General features: G+C 47.8%; 1 protein-coding gene across 2 annotated transcripts in view; it reads left to right on the top strand.

Moving 5' to 3' along the window:
- Positions 1-2,173: 2,173 nt before the first annotated feature.
- Positions 2,174-24,387, top strand: part of LOC310776368 (protein LYRIC-like) — a 38,391-nt gene continuing 16,177 nt past the window's right edge. The window contains exons 1-7 of one of the 2 annotated variants that reach the window (XM_083636564.1): positions 2,174-2,812; positions 3,070-3,198; positions 8,234-8,315; positions 12,314-12,484; positions 19,660-19,710; positions 19,886-20,026; positions 23,781-23,864. In XM_083636564.1, coding sequence (XP_083492690.1) covers positions 2,486-2,812; positions 3,070-3,198; positions 8,234-8,315; positions 12,314-12,484; positions 19,660-19,710; positions 19,886-20,026; positions 23,781-23,864 — 985 coding nt within the window. In that variant the 5' untranslated portion in view covers positions 2,174-2,485. The remainder of the gene's footprint in view (positions 2,813-3,069; positions 3,199-8,233; positions 8,316-12,313; positions 12,485-19,659; positions 19,711-19,885; positions 20,027-23,780; positions 23,865-24,387) is intronic. The other variant, XM_083636565.1, reaches the window with a different exon arrangement.

Here is a 24,387-nt window from a genome sequence, read left to right as displayed (position 1 = left end):
AACCAGAAAATGATTTTTTTGAATACATAGGGAAATAGTTGGGTTCGGCGGGGCCTGTATCCCCATTAGGGGACCACACAGAATTGCCCAATATATCGAAGTATGACTTTGCAGTGATTAATGTAGGGGTGGTCACGGCTGCCAGAATGGTTATCAGATTATGGAAAAGTACATCCTCTCCAGATAAAAAAACAATTGTAGAATTCATGTTATAAAAATAGTATAGGGGTACGGTGGTGCAGTGGTAAGCGCTGTCGCCTCACAGCTCGAAGGTCCTGGGTTCGATTCCCACCTGGGACGCTGTGGGCGCTGGAGTTGTGACCCCCCCATATCTTCAGTGCCTACTGCCCAGGTGGGCTATCTCGTCGAAAGGGCCTTTCTGTGTGGAGTTTGCATGTTCTCCCCGTACCCCCCAGGGGGTTCCTCCGTACATAACCCCCCACTAAAAACATGCAGAAGATCGTCATCCGACCAGTGACGACAACATCTGAAGTTGGTCCAATGATGGTCCAATGAAGGTCCCCGGGCGCTGGAAAGAAATAGCGACCACTGCTCCTGGCCTGCCCCCTGGAGGAAAGGACAAGCCTGGATGGGTCAAATGCAGAGGACATATTTCACCGGCCACCGTCAGCATGAGTGTGTGTAGTGGCCGCATGCATGTGTTGTAGTGTGTTCGTGTGACAATAAAGACGGGCTGCCGTCTGAAATCGTGTTTTTTAAATCGTGTTTTAAAGTATCATATGAACACGTTAGCTAGAGTCAATGATAAAGGTGACGATTTCAAGAGGGCATGGGACCGCTTTTTTGCACGGCGCGGTGAAATTGGTTTTATATTCGATATTCGCTTGTTTTTTGGCGGCTAGCACGGCTGGGACACTGTGATGCGGCTATACTATTATTATTATTATTACTGTCTGTGTGTGAATAAATAAAAACGTTATTTACCAAAAAACGATGCATGATCAGAAGTGCTTTTATTCCATAGAAAATAGCCAATTTTAAACATGCTCTACCAAACGGTTGAGTTGCCACACCATGGAAAATGTTACCATGAATTGACAACTCAACCGTTTGGCAGAGCACTTAAAAAAAATATTTGACCCTTATAAGACGGTATTTTGTTCCATCAAGTTACATAATTCTGTTAAGTAACATGTTAGATGATATAATGTGTTGAAAAAAACTAAGCTTACCATTGAAAATTCAACCAAAATTAGTCCACGTCAGGAGTGATTTTCTTTTTCCAATTTCCTGGGAGCAGACTGAATGACTGAATTTTTCATGCGATTAATTGAGCGTGACATCACAGCCACCCAGAAATGCAGAACCCCACAGCAGTAAACTAGTTGAATCGTTCCAAACAAACGTTAATATCTCAAAAACTATACGTCACATCGCTTATATTTTGACATTCTGAGTGAGAGCAGAAGTAGTTCAAGAGTTTGATGTACAATATATGCATGTTGTGTTAAAGTTGTGTGAGCTGTCACAGTTTGTAAAATGTAAACAGGGTCAGCCGTCTAGAGTCAGACGCTCAAGCTCATGCTTCATAGGGTTCCATTGCCGTTGCCACCCAGTGATGCGGTTTGTTTACCAATATGCTGCTCGGCTGATCCCTCAAATAGCGGCGTTTATTTTTTGGTGTACACATCTGTTGCTGTGATTGACAGGTGGGTCAAAATTCGCATTGCAATTTCGTGCTGTACCTCAACCGAGTCACTGCGCCACACCACATTTTTCAATAATAGTGACTCAAAATGTGCTCTACCAAATGGTTGAGCAGACTATTAAAGGACACATTAACACAACAGAATTAAGACAAGTCTGTGAAGTTTTTTCCCCCCGGTGGTTTTTCATATATCAACATTAGAATGACTATAAAAGTTACGTGAAAACGAGCAATATGTGTAAATGTGTTGTCTTAAATGACAATGCATCCTAAAAACAAATCATTTGACAATAGAGATGATCAGGGGGGCGGAGTTTTTACCACTTCTTATCTCGTTTGAATGTCTACTGACTGTTTCTCGCCGAGAAGAGCCTGGTGACGCGAGGTTAACTGACTGTGACATGTCTACTATGGCTACACCTTTAAATGTGGGAGGGCACAGTTTTCGACGGACCCTGAAGGTAGCCTTTCTCCTCCAGTCACAACGGAGCCATATGAGGTGAACCTGCTTTGCCCGCGGTCAAGCCTCACACACTGGATGCATTCATTGTAGTGGTCAGCCCTAACGGTGGCCTGATATCTTACGATGATACTAGCTCATTAGCGTGTCAACGCAACGTGTAGAAGTTTTGGATTTGGGTGTTAGCTAGCTGCTTTGCTAGGCGGATGTTGCTGTCAAAGCAGGCGATGCCTTTATTGTTTTCTATCATGTCGAAGTCGTCCCGTTATTTTTAGCTAGCTAGCATTGCAGGCTAGGCTAGCTAATAGTGACAAGCAAGCGTGACTAATCGGTCCGTTGTTAGAAAAACAATACAGATGGAGCAGTGGCAGGACGCGGCCTCTCGGCAGGTCAAGCTGCTTACAAGTCGCCTGAATGAAGTGCTGTCAAACGGCCTGGAGCTGCTGCACTCCGAGCTCGGCGTGGATTTAGGGCTGAAGTCTGTGCTTATTCCGCCATGGGTGATCCTCTTAGCAGCATGTATCGGGCTGGTGCTAATGGTCGCTCTGTGGGCCTCAGCCTGTCGGGGTCTCTTCAAGAAACGACCCACTGTGGATGACGGCCTTCTCATCAAGCCGGGTGTCAGCAAGTCTGTGATTAAATCCGAGGAGCAGAAGAAGAAAAAGAAGAAGGCGGCAGACAAGGCATGTAAAAAAAATAATCCACGCGCATCATGTCCTACCGTTAGCTAGGCTAGCTAGCGTTATCTGGCTAACATCTCACTGACAGGAACAGTTGAATCGTGGCTAATAAGCTAGCTTGCTGCTAACGCTAAGCAGTGGCCTTGTTAGGCGAGACATTGGTGACGTTAGACATACTTTCTAAAAATGAGAATGGTTCAGCACGTAGGTACTTGATCTGGACTTTATTCAAACTATTGTCCTCGCTTGTACACTTCCAGAAAGCACAGGCAGCCCAGCCAAATGGGAGAGCTGTCGCTGAACCACAGGAAGAAGCCATACTGTCAGAGGAGATAGTGCCACATCACCAGCCGCCTCCATCAGAAGTCAAGGCTGAGAAGGCTGCCGAGGTAACTAGCTGTGGACACAAAGTGAAGGCAATGCAAAAGAGTAATGTCAACTAAAGTACGAATGCAAGACATGTACTGAAATATGGTGTGACCTGGTCTGATTAACTTGTCACACTTGACAATGTTTGTGTCAATGGCTGTATTTAACTGCTAAAGCTTATTAATCTTATCAGCACATTTTGTGGGTCCTCCTCTCCATTGAGAAGCAGATGAGAGTCCACCATGCTGTCATCGTGTGATGATGCGGGTGGACCAACTGGCAGTGTTAGGTTACCGTCTTAACTTGCAGATGCAGCATAATCCTGTAGGATGGCTCCTGACTTATGGGCAGTGTCAGGTGTGCTCCGTTCATCAAGTGCCACAAAAACAATGCAGATGTAACTGTTGGACACATTTATTTACTCATCAGAGTTGCCGAAGTATGGGGCATCCCGGTGGCTCACCTGGTAGAACGCGTACCGTTAGGCTTAGTCCTTTACGCAGCGACCCAGTTTCGAATCCCACCTGCGGTCATTTGCTGCATGTCCTCCCCTCTCCCTTCCTGCTTTCCTGTCGCTGTCTAGCACATACTATCCTATCAATTAACTCATTGAGTGCCAGCCACTTATGGAGAACGGACGCTCCCAGTGCCAGAGTTTCAGAGCGTTTTCAGTGATTTCTCGAGGCCCACAGAATATTGTGTGATATTACTATGTGAACACGCACAAAGAACGAGGAGACTCTATTGTATCATCAGCAAAAAAAAGTTTATTGATACCATTTTCCGTTCTTTAGTTATCAGCCGGAGAAGATAGGTTGTTTTGAGCAAAAAGAGACGTTTCAAATTAGAAGCTGAGATATTCAGCCTTTTGTGAAATGAAGCATTTCAAGCACATTCACTGACTCTGAAGCTAATATTTTCTGATGTGACACCTCAAAAATAATTTCCTTCAATAAAACTAGGGATGCACGATATATATTGGCAAACATATCGGTATCGGCCGATGTTATTCATTTTTTAACATATTGGTCATATCGGTATCGGTCAGATGTTGCATTGTTAATATCGGTTATCATTATCAGCCAAATTCTTCACATTGATATGAAATAATGCAGTAAATCTATGATTTATGGGCTTTTCCAAAGGCTTTGCAAATAAAGAAATGCATAACTTTTTCAAATTCAGTGTTAACATGTGTTTTTCAGTATGTACAAAATGTGATGATCATAAAAATGTGGTTTTATACAGATCATATCGACATCGGTAAATATCGGTTATCGGCCATAACAGCAATGTTAATATCGGTTATCGGCATCGGCCCAAATTTTAATATCGGTGCATCCCTAAATAAAACAGTGAAAACAAAGGAATTTTGTTTGGCCAAATAATATTTTTTAGCTGCAACCAGCAGCGCTGGCCCCTGTGTGCACAGACCCTACACCTTCTTGCTGGTCTTGATTTACTGCTGGTGGGCATCAGATATTCTAGCTTGTTTGCCTGTCTCTGTCCATCGAGCCTGCTGTCTGGGTCTGTGTTTACTGTCAATGGTTGTATGCTGCCCTGCGTGCCCCACCCCCCTCCTCCTCCTCCGTGGGAGTGTCTCTGGCGGCTCTGCTGCGTTTGCTCTGCGTTTGCTCTGCACTGAAAAGTGGGCTGCACCCCGCTTTTTCACAGCGTGTCGCCGGGTCCCAGCTGAGAATAATGTAACTTTTCAGAAAGACGCTGGTGTCGGCAACTAAATCATATGAAGGGGCTATCGCAGTGGAGACGGAGGGGCTCAATTGTGGCAGCAGATTGACTGCTGTTCACAGGCACAGCTAACGTTATGCTTCATGCATATCGATGCATACCGATGCTGTTTCCGTTTCCATAACGACTTCTTCTCTGTTTTTTACTCAACTTTCTCTAATCTGGAGAGCACTGTCGCCACCTAATGGGTCGGTAAAATAGGTTATACACATTCAACATGCCCCAAAATTTTACAGGAGATGGATCTGGCTTTGATCCACATCCCACCGTCAAAAAACGCAATTAACGACAATCGTCGTCATTGGCGCTCTACATTAGTATTCGAATTGACGACGATTGTCGTCATTGGCACTCAATGAGTTAAAGGTAAAATGGCCCAAAAAAGATACAAATAAATAAATAGTTGAAGTATTTATAGAGGGAATAATGTACACAACAGCAGATCAATGGTGCCTTACAAAAATGTTAGATTTAGGAATTCTTGGACAGTGTTGGTAATTTAACTTATTTAAACGTTGATTGACTGTCTAATGGCTCAGCATGAGGTCACTTGTCCAGTGACTGCTCTTAAAGGTGAAATCTTGAATATGGTATAGTATCTCCTCTGTAGTCTTAAACTGCCATCAGTTTATTTAAAAGCCCAGTCTCACCAGGCTCTTTCAGGTACAATGCCTTTCTTTTATAGCCTGACTCCGCCAGATGGGGGGCGGCATTGTTCCACAAATTCACAATCCCACCTCCGTCTGACCTCGGCTCAAGATTGGAGTTTAAACCGGCCTGCGCCCAGTAGGGGTGTGCCGATTAATCGTTTTTTAGATGCATCGCGATGAGTCACGTGACGATTAAAATCGATTCACAATGTTCGATTATCGATTTGCAAAAAATTGCAATTATTTTTTGCAATTATTTTTTTGCTTTATTTGCAAAAAATACGGTATTTCGCCCAGAAAGCAGTTCCTTAACTGTAAAACGAGACCAAAACCGAAGTACTGGAAACTGGAATCACTGAAGAAAGCATGCAGGGTGGCTGTAACATGTGATGCGTGGACTTCAGTCGCAACTGAAGATAATGGAGGTACATTTGTTTGTTTACTTTAATTAATGGATACTGACAAATATACCTTGCTTAAAAAAAATCCTGTTTGGTGAAAAAGATGCATCGAAAATCGTGATTAATCGTAATAATCGTTTAATAATCGAATCGTAGCACCCTTAATCGTAATCGAATCGTGAGGTGCCTAAGGTGGCACACCCCTAGCGCCCAGGCGACCCAATCAGTGTGAGCTGCGGGCTTTAGGCGAGACCGGGTGTGACGCCACCGAGAAGCGCCTGTGCGTTGTAGTTCTTTAACTATTCAACATGGCGGCGGCTACCGAGGCTAGCTCCAGTGGGCTGGTCAAACATTCTATTCAAAACAATAAGCTAATATAAACGTTAAACACTTGATCTTACAGTGAGTACGAAACCGTAACTGTATTGCTGTAACGTTATTAACTATGAACGTTAGTAAACAAGACACTGTTGTAGAATTTGGGGAGATAGCCTTCAGACCGTTGCTTAGCAGCCATCAGCTAGCTGTAAGGCTAGTGAATGGCTAGCCGTTAGCCATTCACGCCAGAGTCACACAAACACAAAGCCCTTCTCACCACTGCCCAGTAAACATGTAATCTGTTAAACCATCATTTTTGTTCCAAATAGAAATAAATCATAACGTTAATCAAAATGCCACTGAAATATTAGCTAATCAACACAGAACTGCAAAGATCAGTGATGTATTGTCCCCTTACTGTTACCGTAGCTGAACGCAGTGTATTCTGCTATGACTGGCATGATTGGAATGTTGGCTGCTGTCTAATAAACCACGTTAACTCACGTTGGTGTCCGAGTGACATATTATGTTATACAGGCGAGATTAAAGATCTCAGGATATAACAATCAGTTTATCTGATATTTTCCCCCGTATGACGCTTGCATAAATTATACTGTGAAGTGTGAATATAGCTCTCACAAGCATATTGTAGTCCTTTATGTCTGATATTTTGGAGCTGTTACTCGAGAAATTGGTTTATCGATAGAACATAGCTTAAGATTTTGCACTTGTACTTTAGATAGGGGTAAACAAACGGCATGGGAGCCAATACTAGGAATAAATAAACAAGGAACCATTCTTAAAGTTTGAGATTATATCCAAATACATGCTGCATGGTGTACTTACTGTACTAACCTAAGGGTGTTTTTCCTCTTCTCTGTGCATACCTTAGTACCTTGACGTCCTCTGGGCTCCAGGCAGCTCCCTTTCGCAGATTCATCTGACATCAACATCTTTATGAATTTGCATCATCTTATCATTTTATCCAATCGTGCCTCAAGACCAACAGATTATGTAACAAGTAACAACAACACCACACAGCCGTCTTTTCTCCGTTTAGTTTATTATCACAAAAGTAAGCAAATAACATTCTCCAGTCATGCGTAAACATCTACCATTCCACTGACAGATATGCTAAAATTCACCAATCCTTGATGCTAAATAGTAGCGTTAAATCATTATATTGTATCAAAGCATTTGGCTGATGTTATTGCCATGATGTTATTGCCAGGCTAGAGAGCGTTGCGTCTCCATGACGTTAGTCGTCCAGGGTGCGTGCCACTCGGTGTCATATCGTGTCATCAGTTCCCTGAAGAAACGAACAACGATATGTGTTAGTAATTAATCACTGTTAACGTTAACATTAATCATCAATCATCACGTAGCACCCCAACCTCCGGGCGGGCGCCGCCCATACCGGGAGCCCTTCCCGGCCGCGGGCAACCCACGCACAGCCACCGCCCACGCCAAGAGCCCCTCGCGTGGGCGGTGGCTGCCTTGGGTCGCGGCCGGGAGAGGGGCCCCCGGCACGGGCGTGGCCCGCCCGGAGGCCGGGGCGGCTGCTAGCTAGTTGTGGATTGCAGAATTCTGAGATTAAAGTCAGAATTCCGAGTTACTGTTATAATTTTGAGGAAAAATCTGCGACCTCCATGCTAACTATTTAGCAATTGTAGTCCTAGCTGTTTACCAGGCGCTGCCGCTGCTACGTCATGAAGGCAAGTCGATCTGATTGGTTGGCGTTGGCATGCCCAGACGGTGACAGACAGACGGTCCATCCAATCACCTGCCAAGTAGCTTGAAAAACGTGACCGCCCTCTTCAGCAGGGTAGCTTGGCCAAACCCAGATGGATGTTAGGTTGTGAAATGTGAACCAACTTACATCCATCTGGCAGCATCAGGTTATTTCTTTTATACCCCCCCTGTTTCTGTTCTTCCAGATAAAGAAGGCCAAGAAGAAGGCCAAGCAGGCCGTGAAGGAGACCAAGACGCTGACTGCAGGCAGAAAAGAACCAGAAGAAGGTGACATTTTGTGAATCATAGTCATTTTTGAACGCGTTTTGTTATTATTAACACTGTTCTCACCCATTAAGCAGAGCTCAATTGATTTTTGATGTCAGTATATTTTCAGCAACCAGGTCATTGCACTACTTCGGAAGCTGCCAAGTTTATTATTAACATTGTAATGCAGGGGTTCCCAACCTGACCCGACTTTGACGTCACAAAAATCTAGGGACCCGAGACATTCAAATTCCGGTACACCATCAAGAATATCATCAGTGACATCATCAGTGATGTCACATGTAACAGTATGCTTATTTTTCCCTTCAGAATTCTGACTTTAATCTCAAAATTCTGACTTTTTTCCTCAAAATTATAACAGTAACTCGGAATTCTGACTTTAATCTCAGAATTCTGACTTTTCTTTCAGAACTCTGACATTGTTCTCAGAATCCTGATTTAAAGTTATAATCTCAAATATTTTCATTTAATAAAAATAAAGGTCACCATCTAACTGATAGTCAACACAATGGTCATTGAGGTTATGGCCCATCGATTGAAGCCTTTGCAGTATAGAATACCTTTTTTACATCAAAAGTCCCACTAGTACACATGTTTTTGTTACCCTGGAAAGCAGCAGGGGGTAGCAGCAGCATGGCCTTTAAACTTTTATATCGCACTCTCAACCCGCGTTTCTCCACCGCTGTGGGCTGTCTCTTCCCCCTCCCTTTTCCCTTCTTCTCTCATGGCTCTCCAGACACGCTTCAGGCCAGTCAAAACAAAATGTAAACTTCCGGGTAAAAATTTCAAACTAATGTAATTTAAACAAGCCTCACTGATGCACGTTGGAGGAGAAAAAGGTTTCAACAAACGAAGCAGCAAACATTGTATCAAAATACTTGTAATGAGTTTGCTGCCTTTTTTACGGACAAAATTATTAATATCAGGCAGGCTATTAGTGGCTCCACACCAAGAAATGCTGTGACATCATCCTACCCGCAGATCCCTAGCTCGATAAATTTGTCCCAGTTCAGCGTTATCGACCACGTCATCTTAGAGGAAACTGTGCAAGGCCTTAAATCATCTTCGTGCTGTCTCGATACCCTTCCAATAAGCTTTTTTAAAAGCGTTTACTTTATAACTGTCTGTCGTCGGACCTATTGCTAATAGTTAATAGCTCCCTTTTGCGAACCGTCTCTAGACCTCTTAGGTCAGCAGGGTCCAGCTTATTAACTGTCCATAGGATCAAATCAAATCATGGGAAGGCCGCATTTACCCACTATGCTTCTGCTAGCTGGAACAAATTGCCTGAAGACCTCAGATCTGCCCCAACTTTACTTACTTTTAAAAATAGACTAAAGACTTTTATGTTTACCGTCGCTTTTAACTGCTGACAGCTGTTTCTCAATCACTATTATACAATTGGTTTTAAAACATAGATGATTGCAATTACTGCTAAAAGCTGCAGGTCTGGGGGATGGTTCCGTAATACGGATATACTCACAAGAGGGTGAGGTGATGCGTCAGGAGGGACGCACGCGTAACAGGAGCTTAAAAGAGGACACCGTACCCAGACCAGAGTTTTATGTGTGCGTAGTCATGTTTCTTATATAGTCATGATGTCGGGGGACTAAATATAGATAAATTTATTTATTCTATTATGCAAACCCAATGAGTCCTCTATAAGTTTTTAGCTCTTTTTGCAACTCCTGCGCCTGTTGCTTAATGCACTTTTTATACTATTTTTTTTTTAGTTTTGTTGCGATGCTTTTAAATGTCCATTTTATTCTCTTCTTTTATTTTCCTGTCAACCATTTTATGTGAAGCACTTTGAATTGCCTCTGTGTATGAAATGTGCTATACAAATAGACTTGACTTGACTTACTGTATGCCTCCGCCGGCGATAGCCAGGCCGGAGGCATTATGGATCCGGGTTGTCCGTCCGTACGTACGTACTTGACGGAATTTCATCAAATTTGCCTCAAACATCGACTTAGACTCTAGGATGATCTGATTAGGTTTTTGGTGGTCAAAGGTCAAGGTCACTGTGACCTCTCAAACGCCATATTCCAGCTTGTTAATGCGATATCTCACGAATGCCTTGACGGAATTTCATCAAATTTGCCTCAAACATCGACTTAGACTCAAGGATGATCTGATTAGATTTTGGTGGTCAAAGGTCAAGGTCACTGACCTCTCGAACGCCATTTTCAAGCTTGTTAATGCGATATCTCAGGAATGCCTTGACGAAATTTAATCAAACTTGTCTCAAACATCGAGTTGGACTCAAGGATGAACTGATTAGATTTTGGTGGTCAAAGGTCAAGGTCACTGACCTCTCAAACTCCATTTTCCAGCTTGTTAATGCGATATCTCACGAATGCCTTGACGGAATTTCATCAAATTTGCCTCAAACATCGACTTAGACTCAAGGATGATCTGATTAGATTTTGAAGGTCAACGGTCAAGGTCACTGTGACCTCTCGGAACGCCATTTTCAAGCTTGTTAATGCCATATCTCAGGAATGCCTTGACGGAATTTTATCAAACTTGTCTCAAACATCGACTTGGACTCAAGGATGAACTGATTCGATTTTGGTGGTCAAAGGTCAAGGTCACTGTGACCTCTCAAACTTCATTTTCCAGCTTGTTAATGCGATACCTCACGAATGCCTTGACAGAATTTCATCAAATTTGCCTCAAACATCGACTTGGACTCAAGGATGAACTGATTAGATTGTGGTGGTCAAAGGTCAAAGGCTAAGGTCACTGTGACCTCTCAAACGCCATTTTCAAGCTTGTTAGCACAACATCTCAGAAATGCCTTGACGGAGTTTCATCAAATTTGCCTCAAACATTGACTTGGACTCGAGGATGAACTGATTAGATTTTCGTGGTCAAAGGTCAAGGTCACTGTGACCTCACGAATGCCATTCCCAAGTTCGTTAAAGTGATATCTCAAGAACGGCTTGATGGAATTTCTGCCAATTTGGCTCAAACGTCGACTTGGGCGCAAGGATGAATGGATTACATTTTGGTGATCAAAGGTCAAGGTCACTGTGACCTCTCCAACGCCATTTTCAAGCTTGTTAACGCCATATCTCAGGATTGCCTTGACGGAATTTCATCAAATTTGCCTCAAACATTAACTTGGCCTCAGGGATGAACTGATTACATTTTGGTGGTCAAACTTCAAGGTCACTGTGACCTCACGAACGCCATTCCCAAGTTGGTTAACGCAATATCTCAAGAATGGCTTGATAGAATTTCTTCTGATTTGGCTCAAACATCGAGTTGGACGCAAGGATGAACTGATTCCATTTTGGTTATCAAAGGTCAAGGTCACTGTGACCTCTCGAATGCCATTTTCAAGCTTGTTAACGCGATATCTCAGGAATGTCTTGATGGAATTTCTTCGAATTTCCCTCAAGCGTCCACTTGGACTCAAGGATGAACTGATTACATTTTGGTGGTCAAAGTTCAAGGTCACTGTGACCTCACACACCCAATTTCCAAGCTCTGTAACGCAACATCACAGGAGCGCCTTGATGGAATTTCTTCCAATTTGCCTCAAATGGCGATTTGGACTCAAGAATGAACTAATGGTGGAGGCATAAGTCCACGTTGCGGTCGTTCTAGTTTTGATGTTAAGATTACATAATAGTGAAGCTGTAAAGCATTACTCAAAATGTGAAGTAGTGTGTGGTGTAAAAATAAAATAAAAACAGGCAACCTCACTTAGGGTCGCGACCCTAAGGTTGGGAACCACTGTTGTAATGCATTCAAATGTGGCTTTGTTTAAAAACTGGTTTGTGGTGGCTTTGTTTAAAACATGGTAGAATCAGGCTAGGTGTAGCTTGCATTTTCCAAAACAGAAACATATTGATAGTGCAGTTGAACGTGCTCTGTGTCAATTCCTGTAAACCCCCTAATCCATAGCATATTTCCCCACTAATCCCATACTACACACTTGCAGTATTTTGAAACTAACTCTGCACTGCCCTTGTGTTATTTCTCAGGGACGTGGGAGACCAAGGTCAGCAACAAGGAGAAGCGTGAGCAACGTAAGAAGGACAAGACTTCCAGTGATGGCTCAGCCAGTCCTGGAGGAGGCGACACTCCTGTCAACGCTCCCTCAGAGCAACCCAAGGCTGCAGCCCCTGCACCTGCTGGCCAGAAGAAGAAGAAAGGTAGCTAGGGGCTCTTTGAAATTTTGTATTTTCATTTAAGTCCTGTTTCTTGAGTTATTTTTAGTTGCAAAGAGTGAATGAGCTAACAAGGTTTTATTTCGTTGAAGCTCGGCTCCCACCTATTGCCATCTCTGCGTGGTACACGCTATCGAATGCTCTTACCTTTTATTACTTTAAAAGTGTCCTTTCCAACCATCCATTAGACCGTTGACAGGATGCAGACTGGACCCTTGGAAAATCCGGGGCGATCCTGACGGTCTCATGGTCTCCGATCCAATAGCAGGAGTAGAGGCGGGCACAAGCCCTCACGCCTGGAATTGGGACCGGGAAAACATCACTCTTACCTGCATTCGGCCAAGGACAGACGTGTGAATTATTGCTCCAGATTAGCGTTAGCTTGCCCGACCACTTTCACTTCAACTGCTCCCCGTACATCGGCGTAGCGGACGGGAACCTCGGTCGTTGATTTTCCGGTCTGGAAGGTTACCTTCGCCTGGGCGGTGAAACTTGGAGGCGACAAAGCTAAGTGCTTTTTTTCACGTGTCGGCGGCTTTTAAGAACAAGCCGGTCCGAGTGTCGTTGTATGCTTGCTAATTGAATTGCTCTGTCTAAGCTAACCTCACGTAGAGATAACTCTCCGCTACTAGCGTCACGTGTTTCGTAGCTTAGTCCTCGTTCTTGTGTACAGGTATTAGTCGGCACCATTGCCGACTAGCTTGCTAGAGTTAAGACCCGCTAAAATAGCCTGCCGCCTACGCGCGCTCGGTCTGCCACGTTCAGTGGTTGTGTTAACTCGCTTGCTTCAGTGTTACCCACAAGGCGAAAAAGAAGAGGATAAAATTAACGTTAACGTTGTTCGCCTGTCACTACCGCGTGTTCTAACAGGATGGCTAGTGTTAACAAGGCGAAGCGCTGTGCGGACAAGTGTGGCGCGTGGCTATCAGCCAAGGACTCGCACACGCTGTGTGTTGAATGCCTGGGACAGGCCCACGCAGATAGCTGCCTCGGAGATCCGGAGTTTTGCCTCGCCTGTACTGAGATGCCTCGTAGCACTCAAAAATACAGGGCAGACTTCTTCAGAGGCCACGCTGGCGGCGTTGCTGCTGCAGCTGAGCCCAGCCAGAGTCAGACTACCTCTGGGCCTGCTACCTCCGACACCCCGCTGCCTCTCGGACAGCAGCACGTTGACAACTCTCGGGAGGGCTCCCAGCACAGCTCCCAGGAGAGCTCCCCACGTGCTTCTCGTTTGGGTTCACAGCACAGCCACAAGGAGGGTTCCCAGCAGTGCTCCCAGGGAAGCTCCCCACGTGCGTCTCGTTGGGGTTCACAGCATGGAAACCACAAGGAGGGTTCCCAGCAGCGCTGCCCGCTGAAGCGCCCACGGCAAGATGCGCTGGGTTCCCGGTCGGGTTCGCAGCACAGCTACCAAAGAAAAAAGGTAGGTTCCCAACAGTGCTCCCCGCCGAAGCGCCCGCGGCATGACGCGCGGATTTCCCAACGCGGTTCTCGGTCGGGTTCACAGCACAGCTACCAGGTAGGTTCCCAGCGTGACTTCCCGCCGGGATCACGGCAGTGCGAGCAGTATACCCGGCACAGTTTCCCAGCGGGTTCACAGCACAAGACGGGTTCCCAGCGCGGTCCCCACCCGCGTTCCCCACATGGTTCCCGCTGTTCCCTGTCCCCCTCCCCCAGGTCGGCTGAAGGTGCGGCTAACTCCCGTGTCTCGGAATGGGCTCGCCTTTCCGCCAAGATGGCCGGAGGCGGGGGACTCTGGGATGACTTCCTCGAGATCCACCCAAAACGGGATGATGAGGCCTCCCTGCTGGCCGGCCCGGGTAACCCAGAAAGGGCTCACCCCGGGGGGCTCCCCCCTCCTGACGACATCTCCTCTGAGATCTACCAGAGGGAGTTCAGGGAGGTCGTGGCCAGGGCTGTTTCCGCCCTCGACTGGGACTGGCCTACGCCCCCTACCGTCGAGAAGGACATGTTCACCGCCTCCCACTTCCGCGCCGTTGAGACGCCGCTACGGGGCAGCCTGCCCTTCTGCCCCGACGTGCAGCGTAGGGTTCAGCGATCCTGGACCAAACCCTACTCCTCTGAGGCCCCCATCCGACGCTTTAAGTGCTGGTCTAGCGTCGTGGAAGGGGCCCAATCAGGCTATGAACATCCCCCCCCACTGGAGAAGGCGGTGGCGGACCACCTGCTTCCAGGCCAGAAGAAGGAAGGGAAGCCCTTGCTCCCCTCCCCAGCCTGCAGGGAGACTGCTTCGCTCCTGGAAAAGTCCTATCTGGCGGCAGGCCAGGCGGCCTCCATGGCCAACACCATGGCCTTCCTGCTGAAGTATCATTGCTTCCTGGTAGACCAGGTCCAAGCAGCCCCCGAGCCTGAAATGTTCACTGAGCTACGCCGGGTCTCCGACTACGTCTTCAAGATGCTGGAGTGTGTGTCGGAGGACTCAGGGAGGGTCATGGGATCTTCGGTGGCCGCCTTGCGTCACCTCTGGCTGCAGCTCACCAGCCTGCGTGGCCATGAGAGGACGGACCTCCTCAACGCACCCGTTTGCCCTACCGGGCTCTTCGGTTCAATGGCGGACCTCGCCAGCAGGGCCCAGAGGCGGCGTGAGGACACGGAGGCGGACGGCAGAGTCCTGCCGCGCAAGACCGGGGCGACCCATCACACAGCGAGGCCACCCCCTGCCCGAGGTCGTTCGACGACGACCCGCGGCAGCCCTGCACGCCGTCCACGGGACAGGCAACCCCAGGGGTGGTCCGGTCCCCCAGCCAACGCAGACAGGAACAGCTCGAATGCCCCAAGGAACGCGGGGCCAACACCTCCCCAGCCAGCCTGGACTGGCGCGGGTCGAGGAAGCCGTGCCCGCCGCAGCAGGGGCTCCCGCCGTAACCCTGACAAGTCGGCCACCGCGACCGGGCCCCGAGGCCCGGCGCGTACCTAGCGGTCCCCCGGGGGGGGGGAGGGGCAGCCTCCACGCTGCCAGGACCTGGCGTCCCACAGTGTTGTCGAGCGCCGAAGAGAGCCTTGCTCAGTACGTGTCCCTTGCCAGCGAAAGCTGCGAGGTGCTCGGAGGGCACCTCACCATCTGCAGGCCCCCCTGCTATTCCCCCCCCACAGCTGTCGTCGCACCAGCCGGGCAACGACCTCCTGCGGCCTCCGGGATGCAGCCCCCCCGGGCTGGTCCTGCTGGGGCCGCACACCACGGGCGACGACTCGCCGCAGCCTCCGGGACGCAGCGCCTATGGGCTGGTCCTGCCGGGGCTGCACGCCATGCTGCCACGGCCTCCGGGACGCACCCCCCCTGGGGACGTCCTGCTGGGGCCGTGTGCCGTGGCGCCTCAGGATCATGTGCCAAGGGTAACCCCGACACAGGGCACCAGACCTGCCCTGGCAAACAGCCTCCCCCTGTGGAAGAGGCTGTGCAGACCCACACCGTGGGTGCTGCGAACGCTGGAGAAGGGCTACGCGCTGCAGTTCGCGGCCCCCCCGCCTGCTTTCACGGGCATCCCTGTCTCAGACCTGGCGGATGCGGACTCCATGGCTGTCCTCGGCGAGGAAGTCTCCTCGCTTCTGGCAAAGGGCGCGATACGGCCCGTGCCGGACAAGGACAGGCAGTCCGGGTTCTACCACAGGTACTTCCTGGTGCCCAAGAAGGACGGGTCCTTACGGCCCATCCTCGACCTCAGGCGGCTAAACCCCCTGCTCAGGAAGCTTCCCTTCCGCATGTTGACGCTCCCCACACTGTTCAGAGCGATCAGACCCGGGGACTTCTTCACGTCAGTCGACCTAAAGGACGCCTTCTTCCACGTTCCCATCGTGGAAAGGCACAGGAGGTACCTCCGGTTCTCCTTTCAGGGAGTCTCCTACGAGTACTGCGTACTCCCCTTCGGCCTGTCTCTAAGTCCCAGGACTTTCACAGTCTGCGTCAACACAGCGCTGGCTCCCCTCCGAGAGATGGGGATCCGCGTTTACGTCTACCTCGACGACGCCCTGATAGCGGCGAGCTCGAGCGAGATGGTGTCCGCACACACCGAGGTGCTGACTTCCCACCTCCAGGCCTTGGGGTTCCTTATAAACTGGCGCAAGAGCGCCCTTGTGCCTCAACAGATCACAACCTTCCTGGGTCTGGAGCTAGACTCCCTTTCAATGCGCGCCCGCCTCTCTCCGGAGAGGCTGGACAACCTTCGGAGGACAGCGGAGACTCGGCGTCGCGCACGCACGATCTCCGTTCACCAGTGCTCCGTGCTACTGGGCCTTATGGCCGCGGCGACCGCGGCAATTCCTCTGGGGCTGCTGCACATGCGCCCCTTCCAAAGGTGGTTCCTCGGTCATCGCTTGGACCCAGCGATACATCGGTCCCGCGTCCTTACGCTGTCGGACCGCGCTCGCCAAGCCTTGGAAGTGTGGACGGACCGCTGTTGGCTCTCAGAGGGCGCCAGACTGGGTCCGGTCCCACTCAGGCGAGTGATTCGGACCGACGCCTCCCTTTGGGGCTGGGGCGCGGTCTTCGAAGGCCAGGCTGCAAACGGGCGATGGCAAGCCCAACAGCTTCGCCACATAAACGTACTAGAGCTGGAGGCAGTTCGCCTCGCTCTTTGGCACTTCCAATATCAGATCATGGGCCACCATGTGCTGATACGGTCGGACAACACCGCAACAGTGGCGTACATCAACCGCCAGGGCGGTGTCCGGTCGCTGGCTCTGAACCAGCTGGCTACGGTCATCCACAAGTGGGCCCGTCTCCACCTGCTGTCCCTGTCGGCGGCACACATTCGGGGCCACCTCAACCTGGGCGCGGACCTGCTATCGCGGGGCAACCCGCGCAACTCAGAATGGGTTCTCCACCCACAGGTGGTGGAGCAGATCTGGGCCAAGTTCGGGCGAGCCAGCGTCGATCTCTTCGCCTCGCGGCTTGCACACCATTGCCCCCAGTGGTTTTCCATCCTCGCGGACGATCCACCGTTGGGCCACGACGCGCTGGCGCACGTCTGGCCAAGGGCGGCCCTCTATGCGTTCCCCCCAATCGCACTGATTCCCCAGGTGCTGGCCAGGGTGAGACAGCAAGGGCTACAGCTCATTCTGGTAGCCCCGCACTGGCCGTCGCAGGTCTGGTTTGCGGATCTGATCACTCTGACGAGAGGTCCTCCGTGGCTGCTGCCGCGTCGGAAGGACCTGCTGTCGCAGGCGGGCGGAGAGATACTCCACCCATCCCCACACAAGTGGAAGCTGGCCGCTTGGTCCCTGAACGGGAACGGTTGCTAGCCCAGGGCCTGCCTGCGAACGTGGTGCAAACCATACAGAGTGCTAGAGCCACCTCGACTCGCACTCAGTACACATACAAGTGGCGGTCCTTCTCGCGCTGGTGCGCAGAAAGGAACCTGGACCCGGTGACCTGCGACGTTCGGCCCATTCTCTGCTTCCTCCAGGGTCTGTACGAAGCGGGCCAGTCGCCGCAGTCCCTTAAGGTTTATGTGGCCGCCATCTCGGCCTGCCACATGGACATCGAGGGCAAGACAGTGGGAGGCCTGTCTTTGGTCTCTCGTTTCATGACGGGTGTGCGCAAGCTTCGCCCCCAGACAAGGAACATCTTTCCCAAGTGGGACTTGGTCACGGTCTTGGATGGCCTCTCGAGGCCTCCGTTTGAACCACTCGACGCTGCCGACCTGAAACACCTCTCGCTGAAGACGGCATTGCTTCTCGCTTTGTCTTCCGGCAAGAGAGTGGGAGACTTGATTGCCCTGTCAGTGCAACAATCGTGCATGGTGTTCTCTAACGATGGGCGCAGGGCCACGCTCCGCCCGAACCCTGCTTATCAGCCTAAGTGTATTGGGGCTGGCTTCAGGTCCATGACCATAGACCTGGTCGCGTTTGAGCCTTCCGCCTCTTCTTCGGCGGAAGAGAGGAGACTTCGGTCGCTCTGCCCCGTGCAGGCGCTCCGTGCCTATGTGGCCAAGACGCGTACCTTGCGTACGTCTAACCAGCTTCTGGTGTGCCATGGGGCTAAGGCTCTGGGCAAGCCGTTGTCCAAACAGCGTCTATCGCACTGGATAGTGGAGGCCATTAACTTGGCCTATTCTGCCGCTGGGAAGGTTCCACCGGAAGGAATTAAGGCCCACTCTACTCGGGGCGTGGCTTCTTCCTGGGCGCTGTTGCGCGGTGTGACGGTGGAAGATATGTGCGCAGCCGCGTCATGGTCGACTCACCATACCTTTGTGAGGTTTTATAGTCTGGATGTGGGAGGCACGACATTCGCTCATGCGGTTCTGTCTGCCTCCGCGGACTAGTTGCCTCGCTGACTGCTCCCCAATCCTTATCGGGTTCCCATGCGCTATAAGCCGTGACGGCCCATTTTTCGATCGAGAGTCGCAAGGTCGGGCACTTAGGTGCTCCTTTGCAGCAAGGTCGGTTGTAAGGTGGCAATAGGTGGGAGCCGAGCTTCAACGAAATAAAACTAAGGGGTTGTCCTACAACCCAGGTTTTATGAGTGAAGCGAGGCTCCCACCTCAGGTGCCTTGCTGCCAGTCTGTCTGGTGGTGGCCGAATGCCGGGTGAGTGGTGTTTTCCCGGTCCCAATTCCAGGCGTGAGAGCTTGTGCCCGCCTCTACTCCTGCTATTGGATCGGAGACCATGAGACCGTCAGGATCGCCCCGGATTTTCCAAGGGTCCAGTCTGCATCCTGTCAACGGTCTAATGGATGGTTGGAAAGGACACTTGTAAAGTAATAAAAGGTAAGAGCATTCGATAGCGTGTACCACGCAGAGATGGCAATAGGTGGGAGCCTCGCTTCACTCATAAAACCTGGGTTGTAGGACAACCCCTTAGTTTTGTGCTTGGATGTACACACACATGCACATACACGCTCACACACCATAAACCCTCCAGACCATCTTGGATAAACAGCCTAATTTGGCATCTAGAGAGAGACCGTTCCATGCCTTGCTTCTGTAGAGTCTGTTGTTGAGTTCGCCTGGTCTCTTGTTGACAAGATTGACTATAAATACTGGCATTGGGGAATTGGTTAGAGTCTCGAGTGAGTTTTGTCTGGCTAGCTGAGGTGTGTGCGTGCATGTGCTTGCATGTGTGTGTGCTCCCTTCACAAACAGCCTAATATGGAAACTGTACTCTGCTTGTAATGATCCTACCTTTCACCCTTTTATTTTCAGGGGAAACCACTAAAGTGAAAGCAGAGAAAGTCGAGGCCGTTGTATCTCAAGGTAATACTCCGTACCAGAGAAACACTTCACACAGTGACTGATTACAATCTAATTTATTTCATTTTAGTTAATCAATGAGTTAATATGCTTCTCAGGAACTCCTATTTGAATTGTGTTACCAGTCTGATCTCCGTGTATTCTGGCTCAGTATCAGGTGTTTCTCTCTTGGTATTAGTTAACAGCAGCGAGGCGCCAGTACTGGCTGCTGGATTGACTGACAAGGCCGTCAAGATCCCCGCTCGCACAGTTGGTCCAGACCCGGCCCACTGGTCAGCCACCCGGGAAACAAAACCACTGTGGGGAACGGAGCTTGATGGTAAAACTCAGAAGCAATGCTTCCATGTTTATAGCGCTTTGTTATTAAGCCTGTGATGGTTGCATGTGTTCAGTGTAATGCTTGAAGCCTTGTTGTATTTCATGATGCAGTTTCATACCTGATAACTACTAATATACACATTTTAAGTATTTGAGGCTGTTTGATTTTTTCATTTGCCAAAAGATTGATTTTAATTGGCCTTTTTATGCAGTCAATTTGACAACACAGTAAGATGTAGCTGCAGGCCTCTGCTGTGATCCACCACCACCTTAGACCCTCTCATTTGTAATAGGCTCAAATTTATATTTTTTGAACAAAGTAAATTAATTGGCATTTAAAAAAACATTCACATATAGAGTTTTTTATGTGAATGTTTGCTAAATGTGGCAAATGGCCAAATTTATTTTTTATTAATCTAGCACTCAAAGCCCTTAAAATGATGTCAGGTCAGCATTTTATTCCCAACTTGGTGAATTGCCATGCCCAAAGCAAGGACCTTTGTCCTATGTATGTATGGTTGTCATGACTCTTAAGAGGACATCATGAAACAAACAGGCCAAACTATGGTTTTGTACACACCTCATCTAACAAAAATATTTTTATTATGCCTCCGCCGGTGATAGCCAGGCCAGAGGCATTATGGTTTCGGGTTCTCCGTCCTTCCGATGTTCGTTAACGCGATATCTGAGGAATGCCTTGACGGAATTTAATCAAATTTGCCTCAAACGTCCACTTGGACTCAGGATGAACTGATTACATTTTGGTGGTCAAAGTTTAAGGTCACTGTGACCTTACGACCGCTTGTTTCATCCTCGTTAACCGCTTGTTTCATCCTCGTTAACGCGGTATCTCAGTAACGACTAACGGAATTTCATCAAATTTGCCTTAAACGTCCATTTGGACTCAAGGATGAACTGATTCGATTTTGGTCATCAATAGTCAAAGTTCAAGGTCACTATGACCTCATGAACGCCACTCTCTAGCTCGTTAATGCGATATCTCGAACGCCTTGACGGAATTTCTTAGAATTTGGCTCAAACGTCCACTTGGACTCAAGAATGAACTGATTACATTTTGGTGGTCAAAGGTCAAGGTCACTGTGACCTCATGAATGCCATTTCCAAGCTCATTAACTCAATATCTCAGTAACGCCTTGACGGAATTTCTTCACATTTGGCTCAAACGTCAAAGTCTGGACAGCCATGGATGTCGACTGCTCACTTGTTGGCGGAAGCATATATCCGTGGTGCGCTCGTTCTAGTTAAATGAACTCTTGAGCCATAGTTTGCATGACTGCAGGCGCTTAAAAATGGCAAACTTACAAATATAATTACCAGAATCATGATAGAATACCGGTACTTATATTTCTGTGTAATTAATTAATGAATCGCAGAATGCCACGTAATGTACGTGTAGAGTGTAATTAATTAATGAATCGCAGAATGCCATGTAATTAGGGCTGCACGATATTGGAAAAAACTGACATTGCGATATTCCCCGCTCATGCGATATATATTGCGATATGAAAAAATACAGATTTTCACCAGATTACCAGAATAGCTCTATTTGAAAGAAAATAATATTTCTAGAATGATTGGGATGATTTTGTAGAGGAGTCCATCTGATTTTGGAGGGGAAATTAGGTATTTTAATGTTTCTCAACCACTGGGCTGTGACCTACTGGTAGGCCTCAGAGCGTCATCTATCAGGGTGCATACACATTTTGACCAATGGATTTCCATGACTTACATACATGAAAAAGTGAGTGAGTTATGACATTCTACTTTAAAATGTCACTAGCCTATACTTCACTTAGTGTAATGCAGCCTTTAAAACCAGGGAAAGACAACATGTATGCTGTATCACCATATTACCATCCAACATCTAAGACCATATAGTCTCAAATCACAATATGGATATAAATTTGATATATTGCCCACCCCTAATATTGAGTGCCAGAATCTACCTCCCAATGATGCTATTTGCAGAAAAACATTAGATTTAATTGATTATAATCACTGCTTTCAACTTCTTTCGTTCTTCTAACGTTTCAATAAATCAACAATGAAACACCGCTGCCACTTCACACGTTACTTCACACACTTGGTCTGACCCCCCTCCAGAAACTACCAAGTGGTACGCTCCGCATTTGGGGAGTTCCGGTTTTTGAGCGCACGCAGGGCAGTACAGAGAGAGAGAGAGGATTCACATGCAGCCGACCGGTGACAAACAATTCATTCGTGAAAAGTAATAAATATACATTTAATTGCCCAGCTATGTCTATTGTCTTTTTATTTTCACCGACATGTTTTGTGTAAATGAGTCGCTATGTATGATTAACTCTACTGTAACGTTACTGCTATCATCTGATGCATCATCAGAGACGTGAGGGGGAGAGACAGCTGCAGTGATAACACGGACAACTTCTCAGTAATCACTTTAGCCTTCGTGTCATTATAAGTTGCGGTCTTGCTTTTTGGTGTTTCAAGAGTAAATATCTCCACTCCATGGACATGTTGAGTTACAGCAGCCAGCCTGCTGTATACTAGTGCGCTGCAAACTGTGGACGCGTCCGCCTCCGCAATCACATCGTTTACAGACGGGCTACTGTCAGCAACGCAACATAAGCAAAAACAATTCAATTGAGCTCTGTGCATGTTTGTTGTGTTGAAGCTAAGCACTAAATGAGTGAGTACAGTAGTGGGGCGTCTCTCTCCTTTGAGAGAGACTGCATTTCACTCAGTAGGCTACCCCTAAAGTGAGAGTTTATCAAGCAACATGACGAGTTAATTTTTGCTTTTGACATCGCACGTCCTGCGATGTGACTATCGCGCATGCGCACATTGCGATGACGATGTGTAAACGATATATCGTGCAGCCCTACATGTAATGTACGTGTAGAGCAGGGATGTCAGAGATACGGCCCGCGGGCCGCATCCGGCCCGCGAGATGTTTTGGAATATAAAAAAATATATATATATATATATTATTATTATTAAATTCGCACCCCATTATCATGAACTACGTGTGGCTAATAAGCAAGCTAAGAGTTCATTCATAAGTTAATTAACCTGCACTACAAGGAAGTATGTCAGTAGGTCATCAGGTGTAAACAAAGCCGCCATGATGCCACGCTGGAATTGAATCGCGCATTCGGCTACCTACCAAAAAACAAAGGAATCAACAAGATGCTGTCGAAAAAGAGAAAGGTTGACACGGAATGCAGGCAGTTTCAAGAGAAATGGAAAGAGCAGTATTTCTTTTGTGAAGTACCGTAAATGGGTAAATGAGTCGAATTGATTTTAGTAAAAAAAAAAATCAGGCCCCCATGAGGTCTCAGTTGAACAAATCCGGGCCTCTACCTAATATGAGTCTGACACCCCTGGTGTAGAGCAAAAGATTAAATTAATGCTTAGTTGCGGCTAATTGATTTCCCAGTCAGACTTTGTATTGGAGGGCAGCACTCTGCAAGCGGAGGTACGTAGTTCTACTGTGAAGTAATTGATGAAATGTTGATCAGAATTGATCCACACTGCAGTCAAATATTGAGACAGTTGTCAACAGTGTCAGGAATCAATGTTATTTATTTTCAACCAAACGGAGCATAATCAGTCCTCATTGACACTCACTGATTTAGTTTTTTTTGTTCAGTTTCTTTTTGTTGTTGAGCTAATTGATCAAACAAACTGAATTGGTTGACCTAGTTGATATTTTGAACAGCAAAGTTTTATGTCAACTCTGAAATGTGTTTCAGGGTCATGGACTGTCATTGAAAGTGGGGTGAAGACATCAGACCTAAATCTAGTGTCTTTCACTGGACTGGGAGGTGGTGCGTCTGGTAAGTGGCCGTACAAGCTGATGAGTTGGGATGGGATGAGTCGAGAGTTAAAGAGCATGGTGCCGGTTAGAGACCACTAGGGCTGGCACGGATCAGAAAACTCATGGTTCGGATCGCGTGACGAATTTTGAGCCACGGATCACGGATTTTTCGCATCAGCAAAATAAATGAAATTATAGCTGCTGCGCAGCAATGGGTCATGGCCGGGCAAGTCTCAAGTCTTTTAGTCGCGTCTCAAGTCTTTAGTCACAAGTCCAAGTCAAGTCTCAAGTCTCTTATGGATGAGCTTTCTATCATCTGCTGCATGCAATCCAGTCTGCTTAGATTAGAACACTGCCGTTCATCACTGATGACATCATTGATGACATCATCATTGATGACATCATCACTGATGACATCACTGATGACGTCATTGCTCAAGTGACATCACATCATTAAGTAATTAGGGCAATTACGATGCTCTTTAGGCTATACATGAGGGCAGAATTCAAAATACTGTCAAAAATTCAGTTTTTGACATACA

Source organism: Poromitra crassiceps, assembly GCF_964638095.1.
Source record: "Poromitra crassiceps genome assembly, chromosome: 1".
Taxonomy (NCBI): Eukaryota; Metazoa; Chordata; class Actinopteri; order Beryciformes; family Melamphaidae; genus Poromitra; species Poromitra crassiceps.
Note: the sequence above shows the minus strand (reverse complement) of the source record. Positions and strands in the feature narration are given on the sequence as shown.